This window comes from Triturus cristatus, chromosome 3_1 (assembly GCF_964204655.1).
Source record: "Triturus cristatus chromosome 3_1, aTriCri1.1, whole genome shotgun sequence".
Lineage (NCBI taxonomy): Eukaryota > Metazoa > Chordata > Amphibia > Caudata > Salamandridae > Triturus > Triturus cristatus.
Window position 1 is genome coordinate 674,535,334 of NC_140583.1, and position 13,419 is coordinate 674,548,752.

The 13,419-nt window shown below is 48.1% G+C and overlaps 1 protein-coding gene across 6 annotated transcripts in view; it reads left to right on the top strand.

The window, feature by feature from the left end:
- Window positions 1-13,419, top strand: part of NAP1L4 (nucleosome assembly protein 1 like 4) — a 1,162,803-nt gene that overhangs the window by 1,000,032 nt on the left and 149,352 nt on the right. For all 6 annotated transcript variants that reach the window (XM_085644739.1, XM_085644737.1, XM_085644738.1 and 3 more), the window contains one exon: window positions 11,509-11,568. In XM_085644739.1, coding sequence (XP_085500865.1) covers window positions 11,509-11,568 — 60 coding nt within the window. The remainder of the gene's footprint in view (window positions 1-11,508; window positions 11,569-13,419) is intronic.

The window sequence follows — 13,419 nt, forward strand, 5'->3', positions numbered from 1 at the left end:
CAACTGGAAACTGTGGTACAACAATCTTATTAACCTCTCTAAGATCAATCACAAATCTGTAAACAGGTGGCTGTGAAGGGTCCGTTCGTTTTAAGACAGGTAAAACAGGACTATTGCAAACGTTGCCTCTTGTCTCTTCAATTACACCCTTTTTAATCAAATCACTGACAATTGCTAACAATTCTTTCTGACCTTCATTGGAGATCTTGTACTGGGGAATACGTGGCAATCTGACATTGGCCTTTAAAGTGACCACATATGGCGGTATTTCCAGAAGACCCACATCATTGGGACCAGTAGCCCAAAGGACATCCGGAAGGGATGACAATTCAGGTGGCCTTGCATTCTTAGACAAATACATCGGGGAAATCACTTTCTTGCCTAATGTAAGTTGTACTCCTGAGGGAGAACAATATAGTGTTGCATGCAATCTTTTTAGCAAATCTAATCCTAGCAGATTTTCACCACATCCTGTCGTTAGGATGAGGGTTGCTTTTAGCTCACAAGGTCCAACAGAAAGTGACATAGGACTAGAAATCGGGTTCCTAACTGGGGCGCCAGAAAAACCTACTGAGACATTCATTTCGCCAGACAAAGGCACGCCAGGGAGTTTTGAATGCATGATTGAACTCTTTGCAGCACCAGTATCCAGCAGAAAGGGCTCCGTTACATTTGCTGTAGTTACTTTAACATAGGGTCCATTCTGATCCACTGGCACTGAAACAACTCCCTCTCTCTGTCTACGGCTGTCCTAGTAATCATTATCTTCTACATTGTCATCTTCTGCATAATAATCATTATTGTAGTACTGAGCTGTGTTGCCAGTCGCGTTGGCTTGCTGATCAAAGCTATTTATAGTATTTTGAGGCGGAAGAGGACGCGCGTTCTGGGGAACATTTCCACGCCCTCTGCCTCTAGGAGCTTACTGACCACCTCTACCTCTTGCGCCATACGCATTACTGTTACGCTGCATTAATTTAGGGCAACTATATTTAAAATGACCTTCCTCTTTGCAATATGAACATTGGTTGGGACCTACAGGGATTCGTGGTTGATAATACCCATTCATTTGCTGATTACTCTGAAATTGTTGGGGCTGCTGATAGATACCTTGTGTTTGCCTCTAATTATTCTGTCCTCCACGTGGCGGATAAGCCTGCTGCAAGAGGACCTTTGTTTTCAGTTCTTTCGTTTTCTTATCTGTTCTATCCTTCTCATCTTTGTCTCTATTCTCATAATACTGTGCAGTAGCCAGTATTTGCGCTGAAGAGGAAACAGCCTAAGAACTTTCTGAATCTTTTAATTTCTTACACAACTCGGGAAGTAGGTTCTGTACAAATTTATCAACAAATAACCGTTGGCCACCTTCAGTGCTCATGTCTTGACCACTGTGGTCGATAAACGTTTCTTCAAACCTGGTGAAGAAATCAGACACTGTCTCATCTTTCTTCTGCTTACATGCGGATAGTTTATCCCAATTTACGCGCATCGCAGGCATTATAGTTTTCATGTAGGTAATAATTCGACCAGGGAGTTCTGCTACCAAAGGATCAGGTTTCGCGCCACCAACTTGTCCAGCATCTGCAGCAATGATATTAGCCCATGTGTTACCCAATTCTGCAGCATGATCTACATTACGAATGGATCCCCATAAAGGCTGTGGAACAACATTCCCAAACAGCATATCTATGTCAGCCAAATTCATTACACATGATTCTGCAGTTAGTGATAACTCCTTATAATAACCGGTAGGGTTTTTACGGGGGTCAGGCAATGTCTGCTTAAGCGCTAAGACCTCAGAACGCTTCCATGGAACATGTACCCAAACACGCTGGAAATGAGCTGGGACAGCTGGATTAGCATTTAAATCAGCAGGTCTCCACACTGGAGGAACCTCACGCATTGGATATTGGCGTGCTTTTACCTTCTTCCCCACAGGGAAATCCTGCTCAAACAACGATTGCTGACAATCACCAATTCTGAAGGACAGTAAAATTGCAACTGCTTTATCTACATTGGGGCCCACAATTGTACCTTTTTCAAAATCAAATCGCACTCGACACAATTCCTGTGGGTTTGGGTTTGCACCATTATCCTCCAATTCCTCACAGAGGAATTCACACATTTTGTCAAAGACATACCTCTGTGTTGGGGCATCCCATTGGTGAAAAACGGTAACAACTGATTCCACATTATAGAGTAAAGGGAAACCAATCCACCTACGCGCCAGATGATCTAACACCTCTTTCTCGTCAGGACCAGGCAGCTGACTACGCAATTGTTTACGCTGTAAACCAGGAGTCGCACTCGATGACCCAAAGAGAGGCGACATTAAACTAGTAACCACATTAGCTAGTCGTTGTCGTGCTGAAGGAGAAGTTGAGGCGAAAACGGGGGATAGACAGAGGGAAGAAAAACAGATTCAGATACAGGTACCTGGGTAGTGTAAGAAGGAGCGCCAGGGGAAGCCGCTGGCGTGCTAGGCAAAGTCGCAGGAAGCGCGGGGGTAACAGGTAACAAGACTGGCGGCCCTTGAGAGGGCTGCACTGCAGGGATAGGAGCCAGCTGAGGAGGAGCTGGCGGCTGTGGGAAGGCTTGCGGCATATTTACTGGAGGCTGCGCATTTACAAGCTGTGGAGGTGCTGTGGCATTTTGCGCATATGGGGGTGGCGAACTTAGCAAATGGGACATTAGGGAATCTTTCTCTTTCTCTTTTGTCTCATCTTGCACAAGGGGTGACAAAACAGGGTAACATTTATCGATCCCTAGTTTGCGCTGTCTGTGCAATTGCTCATTCATTTGTTCCTCCTCATTATCTTTAAATTGCACAGCTGCTTGCATAACTGACATACCTCTTTCTTTATTATTTCTTTTCGCTAGCTTAATTTCCTTCTGTTTGGCTTCTTTTCGCCATAGGCGGAAAGAATCAAACATCGCCAGCCAGGCTTTCTTTTTAAACAATTTAACTTCCAAATTATCTAAGATATCTGTATCGAAACTACCATTTTGGGGCCATTTTAAAACACCGTCCTTTCTGGTGTATCGGATCCATACTTCATTATATGCAATGGGGCCCACGCCATGTTTTACATAAAGCTCATAATTTGGAGTTCCAATTGGAGGAACCGGACATGAATCCTCCAACTGGAAATCCCTTCCACAACTCAAACAAAACAATCTTCCAAATACACTAGCACCAGGCATCTTCGCTCACTAGTCTAGTTCCAAACTTCAAAGGATTATCGATTACGATAGTCTCGTGAATACACGAGTCCTCTGGCTTTGGGGTTTGCAAACTCCAAATCAAAATAATCCCGAAGGATACCAAATTCAAACTGGGAGACGCTCCACTTATACTTAACTGAATATCGATGATCAATGGCGTCACCAGAAGACTCTCTCGATTGTTTCGCTCTACCAAAATCGTCAAGGGTCCAAAACAGGGCGATTAATCAGGGCAGCAGTCCTTCGTAGCCGTCGGGACGCGGAGAACCTCGCAGAAAAGACTTTCGGACCACGTCGACATGCAGGGGTCGATGAAGTGGCGGCCTTCCTCCAGAATTTCCACACGAAGCTCCTCACGAACCTCTGGCTTGGACCGGTACTGCTGAAATCGCGCCGAGTTGGGCGCCAACTGAAGTACTGGGAATTTTAAGCCCAGCGGTGCAGGGGAACACACCCTATGACTTCGGGTTCTTCCTGTTTCAGACCTACAGAAACACAGTGTCTTCTGGGTGAAGTCAAAGATCAGTTTATTGGCTGCAGACCAATTACAGGTATCCTAGAAGTACAACAGCGTGTATGTTCTCAGGAGACTGCTGAAAATCACAGAAACGGGCTTCTCCTTAAATACAAAATATCATGCTTCAGGCACACATTCCTTGGTTTACGATATGGCCATATAAAGTATACATTACAAACGAAAAAGCAGTCATGATGACCATCCCACATTCCAGTTAAGCCAGCCCACGATTATTTACCCAGCAAGGCTCAGATCCCACATCAATATCGATAGGCCCCAATAAACATGAGCATCTCCTGTTTGGAAAGCAGGAACAGTCCGGTGTGAAAGAGATTAGCTGGAGGCTTGTGTAGGATGAAAAGACTTTATGGTGTGTCAAGCCCTGATGCTAATCACAGGTGCCCGAAGGACGGGGAGCTCGTGGGACCGGACTGACCTGGGGCAGCGGAGCCAAGCTGCCCAGGTCACAGAGAAGTCAAAGGAAGGCACATGTGCTCTAAAAGGCCCGTATTTGCTTCATGATATGTAGCCTATGTGAGGGCAACCATAAGATGGCCACCGCTGTAAGATGGAACCCACGTAGTGATGTATAATAACGTATACACAGTGCATTCATAGCTAAAACGTTACACAAAGCACTTGTACATACCGCATTAACCATTCGCGGTTCACTAATACCGTGATAGACAGGGGTAGGGCCCTGCCTCCTACGTGGTCCCAAATTCTAAAGTATGACACTACTTATGTGTTGTGGTGAAAGAAGATTGGATATAGGCAGGGACTATTGTCTAGCTTTTTATGTGTTAGCGTTTACTATGTATTGTACATTTTATGATTGATGGTTTTACTGAGAAAATGTATATTTTTTATGGGAACACTCTTGTATGTATTGTTTTTTTAACTTACAGCCCTGATGATGGACGAAACGCATCGACTGACATTGATTCTTATGGTGTGATCTGGAGTTATGAAGTGAACATTGTGAAATAAAATGCATTAATTGGATACATATAAAACTGGACTTTTTGTGAATTGAGCTACTTAAAGAGTAATTAACTTAGGAATTTTGCTGAATTAAAGCGCTCCTTTCGGAACAAGATTATATTGTGTTTAAAAATTGGTCCAGTGGCGGTGGGACCACTGAGAGTGGAGTGCGTCCTAAACGATTGGAAATACAGTTACCAGGATAATACACCTGTGCGCCCGATTCTTGCCCGCACCGTTGGACGTTGTGTTTGAGTAAGTGAAACTTGTCTTACAGACTTCCAAACCAATTTTTTGAAGGTTGTGTGTTGGAGCTGTGTGGGCCAGAGATCGGTGAACTTGGTGATTTTAAGAGATTCTTGTAGGTAGTGTCTTGTGGGAGAAGTTTCCCTGTGCTGGAGTTTTCGTCATAGAAGTTGATTTAGAGTGTTTGAGGCAGAGGATCTGATCTTAATCCAGCAGATGATGTGAGTTCCGTGCTTAGCCAGAGATTGTTTTAGTAAGCCGAACTCTAGCCTTATTTGAGCTGGTGAAGTGTAGTTCGGGAGGCTGAACATAGTTCTGCATGCCAAAAAAAAGGCTAAGCACAGGCGGCGGATACCTAGCAGCAAAAGGGTTAATTACTTCTTTATGTAGGTTGGACATGAGCAAAGTCATTAAAACAGTTCAGATCATTTTTCATATGAAGGATTACCCGCTCCTCAACAGGTTAGTAAAACTTAAGAATTTGGTGGTATTGAAAACACCTGGTTCTTGTTGGCATTTAAATGTTTTTGAATTAGTCTGTGATGAATTTTCTTCTTTTGTAATAGTAAAGATCATGAATCAGTGTTTTTAAACTAACTGCCTCTTGCTGATATTGGCATTTTAGCTGTTTATGAATCAAGTTACTAATATGTTTTGTTTTAGTTTAGTTTTTGTTTCTGTTGCAGGTGCCGGACTTGTAATTAAATCTGTTATGGTTTTTTTTAGTTTCTTTACTTGCTTTTAAATAACTAATACGTTTTTCCTAATTCTAGTATACTTTCTGCTTCTGTCTACTTTAGGAATGTAGCATATCTGAACGAGACAAGTATAGATTCCTTACCTTGTGAATTCCCGCCAGGCATCAGATTGGATCCGGATAATTTTTTTGTCAGCAGTACCCCTGCCTGTCGGAATGTGGCGTCGGTCAGCTTTGCATTTGTTGTTGGCGTTGTGGGCGCCGGGATGATGTCGCGGCAGCTACTTAGACGCCGCCCTCGCACGCGGATGTGAGTTCTTTCTTTTTCCGTGCCAGCCAGCGCAGATCCGGAGAAAGCAGTACCTCCAGTCTCTTTTTGACTGACTTTTTGCTGACTTTTGTCGACGTTGTTTTTGAGTCTTCGACTCCTGGTGCACGTCAGGGATGCCCGGCTTCAAGGCTTGCGGTTCCTGCCGACGGCTGATGTCTGTGAAGGATCCGCACCGCGTGTGCCTGTTCTGTCTGGAACCCGACCATGACTCCATGTCGTGTTCCGACTGCCGGACCATGAACCCAAAGTCCTTGCGGGAATGGTCCCGAAAGCTTCTCGAGGCCCGGTAGTCCGCTCCGCTCGAGGTCCTGGTCACGTGGGGGGTCGAGGGACGGGTCACGGAGCCACCACCAATCTTCTTCCAAGTCTTAGCACTCCTCCGGTAAGTCGAAGAAGCATCATCGCTCTTCGACTTCTTCCCGTCAGTTGGCCGACGTGATGAGGGATGCGGGAGGTGCCCCTCCCGCGTGCGAAGCCTGATGAGTCGACTCCGGGTTTCCCTCCCTTCCCGGTGCAACCCCTACCCAGCTTCGGAGTTTTTACAAAGCGATGCATGCCATCTTTGGGCAGCCCGACTCCGCTATTGCGCCTTCGGGCCCCGCAAACTCGGCTGGGGGCCCTGGGCTTTCGACACTGGTGGCTTTGGCCTCGGCACCGCAGGGTCCCCTTGGATCCAGACCTGGATCTGGATCGGCGCCGGCACCACGTCCGCAGCTGATGTCGGTTGTCTCTCCAGCCGGCATCAACCCCGGCCTCCACCCCGATGTAAACACTGAGCCGGACGCGCCGACTGGTACTTTTGAGCCCCTGTTCTACCCTGGGTCTTTTAGGCCAGATTGGCAACCAGAGGAGGGCAAGGAGGACTGGGAGGGGTCTGGAGACCCTTTGACTGACCAGTTGGGTTACGAACCGGACTGGAGAAGAACTGGGAGAAGCCAGTGGTCTGGATACCACACCAGATCTTGGCATGTTGTTTCCTCATACCGTGGCTACGGAGGAGGGATTGTCTTATGCAGTGGTATTGTGTAGGGCGGCCGAGGCTCTCAACCTTGACCTCCCTATGGTGGCGGTCCAGACTAACCTCCTGAAAGAGGTACTTCAACCGAAAGCGAGCTCTTCGGAGCCCCTGCTGCCGTTTAATGAAGGCCTAACTGACATCCTTTTGGGCACCTGGTCCAGGCCCAACACAGGGGCTCCTGTGGATGGGATGATTGCCCGATGCCACTGACAGGCCTCTGTAGACCCTACTTTCCTCTCTTCCCATCCTACCCCAGAGAGCTTGGTAGTCCAACCCTCAATGTCCAAAGACGCATTCCCTAACGCACCACCTAATAGGGAATCCAAAAGATGGACCACCTTGTGAAGATGTTTTCTTCCTCCAGCTTGGGACTGCGGTTGGTAAACACTTCGTGTGTATTGGGCCGTTACACCCACTCCGTGTGGGATACGCTGGCGCAGGTGCTGCCCCCGTGCCTGGAGGAGGCCCAGACCGTACTCTCCCGTGCAGTTGCCGAGGTTAGAGACGCAGCCAAATTTACCATCTGCTGTGGACTGGACACCGGCGATTCGCTAGGTCGGACAATTTCCACGTTGGTAGCCCTTCGACTGGCGTAGGTCGACTGTTTTTTCACGGGATGTCGAAGCTACCCTTATGGAAATGCCCACTGATAGCTGTTGCCTGTTCGGCGACAAGGCAGACAACGCGCTGGAGCACTCTAAGGACTCTCGGCTACGGCCAAGTCTTTGGGTTTCTCCACCACCCTGCGCAGTCTGCCTTTTGCCCCTTTTGTGGCTACAGAAGGGGTGCCCCGCCACGTTACGCCCAGAGACACAGGCCTGCACAAGCTGTTAAGCCCATGCGCAGCCGGGGACGTGGCAATCAGTGCCGTTGGTGTGGGTGCGAGCGCGCGGGCCAGTCCACCACAGACCCTCTGCTGCAGCCTCCAAACCCTCCTAGTCCGACCTTTCAGGCCACCGATCGTCAGTACTAGCGCATGTCGGAGGATCATATGGCCCTTCTCCTACAGGAAGTTATGGCTCTCTTGGCCAAAGGAGCCATCAAGCGAGTTCCTGCCCCAGAAGTAGGTCATGGTTGCTATTCCCACCACTTTCTGGTTCCCAAGAAGGACAAAGGCCTGTGTGCTATCTTGGATCTCAGGGACGTCAACTGCTTCCTTCGGAAGGAGAAGTTCAAATGGTAACACTAGCTCAGGTCCTTTCTGCTCTCGACCTTGGAGACTAGATGGTAGCGTTGGACTTGCAGGAAGCTTACTTTGACAACCCCGTCCTGCCGGCCCACCGGCGCAACCTGCGGTTTATGGTAGGCCACGAGCACTTTGTTTACCGTTTTCCCCTTTGGCCTTACCAGCACCCCTCTGGTGTTCACGAAAGTGATGGCGGTGGTCACAGCTCATCTGCGTTGATAGGGGTTCCAGTCTTCCCCTATCTCGACGACTGGCTGTTGAAGGTGACCTCGCCCCAGGTTGGTGTCTCCCACCTTCAGACTACAACCGACCTCCTACATTCACTGGGGTTTTCTGTCAACGTGCCGAAGTCACACCTGACTCACACTCAGAAGCTCCTTTTCATCTGAGCGGTTCTAGATACGACACAGTTTCTGGTCTATCCTCCCGAGCAGCGTGTCGGGGATATTCAGGCTATGATTCGGATCTTTCAGCCTCTATCCCAGGTTTCTGTCAGGGTGACTCTGCGGCCGCTGGCTATGTTGGCCTCCTGCATCCTGCTGGTGGAACTTTCCAGATGACATATGTCGGCCCTGCAGTGCGATGTGAAGTTCCAGTGGGCACAGCATCAGGGGAACCGGTCCGATTGCGTCCAGATCTCGGAGGGCATTGCACGCCAATTGCAGTGGTGGCTATCGAAGCAGGATTGGGTCAACGGCAGATCCCTCTCCCTTCCCCAACCAGAGTTCACAGTGGTGACGGATGCATCACTTCTGTGGTGGGACGGCCACATGGGAGAGGCGGAGATCAGAGGCCGCTGGTCTCCAGCGGAGTCCGGGCTCCACATCAACCTTCTGGAGCTTCGGGCGATAAGTCTTGCACTAAAAGCATTCCTTCCCTCTGTCCGGGAAGAGTAGTGCAGGTGTTCACGGACAACACCGCCGCCATATGGTACTGCAACAAACAGGGTGGGGTGTGGTGGTGGACCCTATGTCAAGAGGCTGTCCGTCTCTGAACATGGCTGGAACATCAGCGCATATCCCTGGTAGTTCAAGAGCTGGCAAGTTCAGGGAACGCCAGGCCGGACTATCTCAGCCGCAAGTGCATGATGCATCACGAATGGCGCCTTCACTCGGAGGTGTTGCAAAGTCTCTTTCAGCAGTGGGGAGAGCCTTGGTTAGATCTGTTCGCCACCAAAGAGAACGCGCAATGTCAGCAACGCTGCGCATTGTAATTTCCAAGGTGGCACTCGCTAGGCGACGCTTTTCATCGTAAGTGGAGTTGCGGTCTTCTATACGCCTTTCTGCCTATACCACTTCTGCCCAAAGTGCTGAAGAAGATCAAGCGCGACTGGGCCCAAGTCATTCTGGTGGCTCCGGATTGGGCACGTAGAGTCTGGTATCCCGAGCTGCTACACATGGCCATCGATCCTCCGATCAGACTGCCTCTTCGGGAGGATCTTCTGTCGCAGCATTAGGGGACGGCCCTCCACCCAAACCTGTCCAGCCTCCACCTCCTTGCGTGGAGATTGAGCGGCAGCAGTTGATGGCTTTTGACCTGCCTCCCAAAGTCTGTGATGTTATCTTGGCAGCCAGGCGTCCCTCGACTAAGACGTAATACGCCTGACGGTATACGCCTGTAGATGGAACAAATTTGTGGCATGGGGCTGAGCAAAGGCTGTAGATCCCCTTTCTGCCCCTCTTTCAGAGGTTCTCTTGTTCCTTCTTTCTTTGGCCCAGCAGGGCTCTGCTCTGGGCACTATTAAGGGCCCACCTCTCGGCCATTTCAGCCTTTCTTAGGCTTCCTGATCAGCCTTCTCAATTCAAATCCCCTGTTGTAAATCACTTTCTTAAGGGCATTACTCACCTTTTTCATCCTGTTCCCTTCGTAATGCCTCAGTGGGACTTGAACTTTGTTCTTAATTACCATGTGTGTGCTCCCTTTGAGCCGCTTCATAACTGTCCTCTCAGACTTCTTACTTTAAAAACTGCCTTTCTGGTTGCCATCACCTCTGCTCGCAGGGTGAGTGAGCTCCAAGCACTTTCTTCAAAACCTCCTTTTCTGGCTGTTCATCCGGATAAGGTCGTCCTCAGAACCGGACCTTCCTTTCTTCCAAAGGTGGTTACTTCTTTCCACATTGGTCAAACCATCACTTTGACCAACTTCTTTCCGCCTCCGCATCCTTCTGAGGAGGATGAGAGGCTCCACTTTCTGGATCCATAACGTGTGCTTTCCTTTTACTTGGATCGCACAAAACAATTCCGGGTGGATGACCAGCTCTTTGTTGGCTACATGTGCGCTAAAAAAGGTTGGGCCGTACACAAGCGGACCATCTCTGGATGGGTCGTTTTGTGTATCAAAGCTTTCTATTCCTTTGCAAAGAAGGAGCCTCCGGTGGGGCTACGTGCCCATTCCACCAGGGCGACGGCAGCTACCACCGCTTTGGGATGGGGAGTTCCCCTCAACAACATCTGTCAGGCAGCGACGTGGGCATCTCTGCACATGTTCACTTAACACTACTGCCTAGAAGCCAAGTCCGGAGAGACGGCTTCTTTGGCCATTCTGTTCTCTAGGACTTTCTGGTGTGAACTTGGTTCGCAGACCCACCTCCGGGGTTCGTATTGCTGGGGTATCTATTCACAAGGTAAGGAATCTTTAAGTAATTGTCTTTAAGATGAACAAGTGACTTACCTTCGGTAATGATACATCTGTAAGAGACATAGATGAGTTATAGATTCCTTACCGCCCCACCCATCCTCCCCGTTCTGCGAACGGACTTCTAGGGTTAAGAATTTCCTTTCTGGGCCCTAGTTTTTGTGAACCAGTGGTCAGTGTCTTGCATTGCTCTGCGCTTCTGGCATGGAAAGCCATGTACAGAACTGATGTCTGCGCGTGAAGGCGGCATCTAAGTAGCTGCCGCGACGTCATCCTTGCGACAACGATGAACACCGAGACAACCGACACGCAGTGGTACTGCTGACGGAAAAATTATCCGAATCCAGTCTGACGCCTGGGGGTAATTCACAAGGTTAGAAATCTATAACTAATCTAGGTCTCTTACAGATATATTTGTTTTTTAATCATATTGCAGCTATATGATATTTTAACAGTGGCAGTCAAACTAGTATTTGGTAATCATAAAAGAGAGATGGGAGTTCCACCTCACCTCCTAAATGCACATTGATTTTTAGAACTTATAACTGCGATTTTATGTCCTTTCCAGGTTATCTGGATTTCTGGAAAATAATAGCATATATATTTTCTGGGCTATCAAATTTTATATTTCTTATGAACCAGTTATATACTGCTTTATTTTGATTTGTAGGAAGTAGAAGGTGAAGGTGAGGAAACAGACGAAGATGACGATGCCAACTGTGACCTTAAGGTGAGTTACATATATTAACAAGACTATACCTGTTAGAAATGGGGCTCTCTAGTTGGCAGAGGTAGGTACCTCTGTCCAAATAGGGACCCTTGCTTCCAGTCAGAGTAAGGGGGATACACACTTTAGATATTCTCTGCTCACCCCCTGGGTAGTAGACTTATCCCAAAGGCAAGGTGTAAAGTATTTGTACTCAAAACACACATTATCACAGTGATAAGACCTCAAATGGACACCACACCAGTTTAGACAAAATAAAGTATCTTTATCTAAACTCAACAAATCCAACATACATGTTATAAGAATATGACTTTAAAAATCTTTCAAACAACTTGGTCCATAGAAAACTATGGATGCTCGATTTCTCACAAAGTACCTGTAGATGCGTCAAATTTCACAAGGCCAAACAGCTGCAGAGATGGAAAGTGTCGAGAAACAAAGAGATGCGTCCATTCCTGAGACCATGAGGAGGTGATGCGACAGTTCTGCTGTGCACAAGAGAAATGATGCGTCAAATCCGGTCTGTAGGTGGAAGTGATGCGTCGACTCCAAGATGGTTCTGCGGGTGATGTGTCGAGAAAACTTGACACACAGGTACGATGCGTGGAAATCCAGGATGAGTCAGCGATCGATGCGTCAACGTTGAGCGGTGCTGCGTCAGTTTCTTCAACCGCGATCCCTAGATGCGTCGGTCCTTGCAGCAGTGACAGGTGCTGTCAGTATCGGCAACAGAGTGGCAATGCGTGGAGTTTCTTCTTGCACAGCGGTGCTGCATCAGAAAAACAGCTGCAAGAAGAGCGATGTGTTGATTTCTTTAGTTCTTTAGGTTTCTTCTAGTTCCCAGCAGCAATCACAACCTCCAGAGGCCCAGAACTGAACCAGGCACCTCCTGGCAGGTTAGAACTCTCTACAGCAGAGTTCAGGGCAGCTTGGGGTGCAGTAGTCGTGGCCCTCTGCACAAACAGGCCCTTGGTGATCTTCAAGCAGGTTCAAAACAAAGTTCGTCTTTGTCCTTTCCTTAGCAGAAACAGCAGCTGCAGGCCAACCCCACAAAGCACAGGGGCAGTACTCCATCTCACAGCTCTTCTCCTTGGCAAAGGGTTCTCTTGAGTCCAGAAGTGATCCAAAGTTCTGAGGATTTAAGTCTAATTCTTATACCCCAAAATGTCTTTGTTCTCTTTGCGCAAGGGTCTCTTAGGCCAGTCCAACCAGTTCTGTCTTCACTGGTGCAGTATGATCACAGAGGGTGGAGACAGCATTGTGCAAAGGAGACAGGCCCTATTCAGGTGCAAGGAAATCTCCTCCCACGACTCTATATGCAGCAAAGCCCCATTCAGCTCAGCCCTGAGTCATCCAGGCAGGGCCAGGCACACCTCAACCCACCTGGTGGCTGTCTACAGTGAATGCACATCTCCAGTCCCTGTCACTCCAAAACCAGACAGTCAATACACAAACCGTCAGAGGCACACAGAATGGTTAAACAAGAAAATGTCTGTTTTCTAAAAGTGGCATTTTCAAACGCACAATTTAAAAATTACCTTTGCTAAAAGATGTGTTATTAAATTCGGAGTTCAGAGCGCCTAAACTTTATTTCTCCATTTTGTCCCAATGGGAAGTTATACTTGTGAGATGTTACAAAGCATTTCCCATTCTATCCTATGGGGCAAGATGGCTTTTCAATAGTGAAAATCAAAATTGGTAGTATTTCACTATTAGGACATGTCACATACCCCAGTACATGTCCTACCTTTAACACACACTGCCCCCTGCCCAGGGGGGTACCTTGGGCATACCATAGGGGTGCCTTACATATAAGAAAAGGTTAGGGCTTTTAAAGTGGGTGCACTTGCCAAG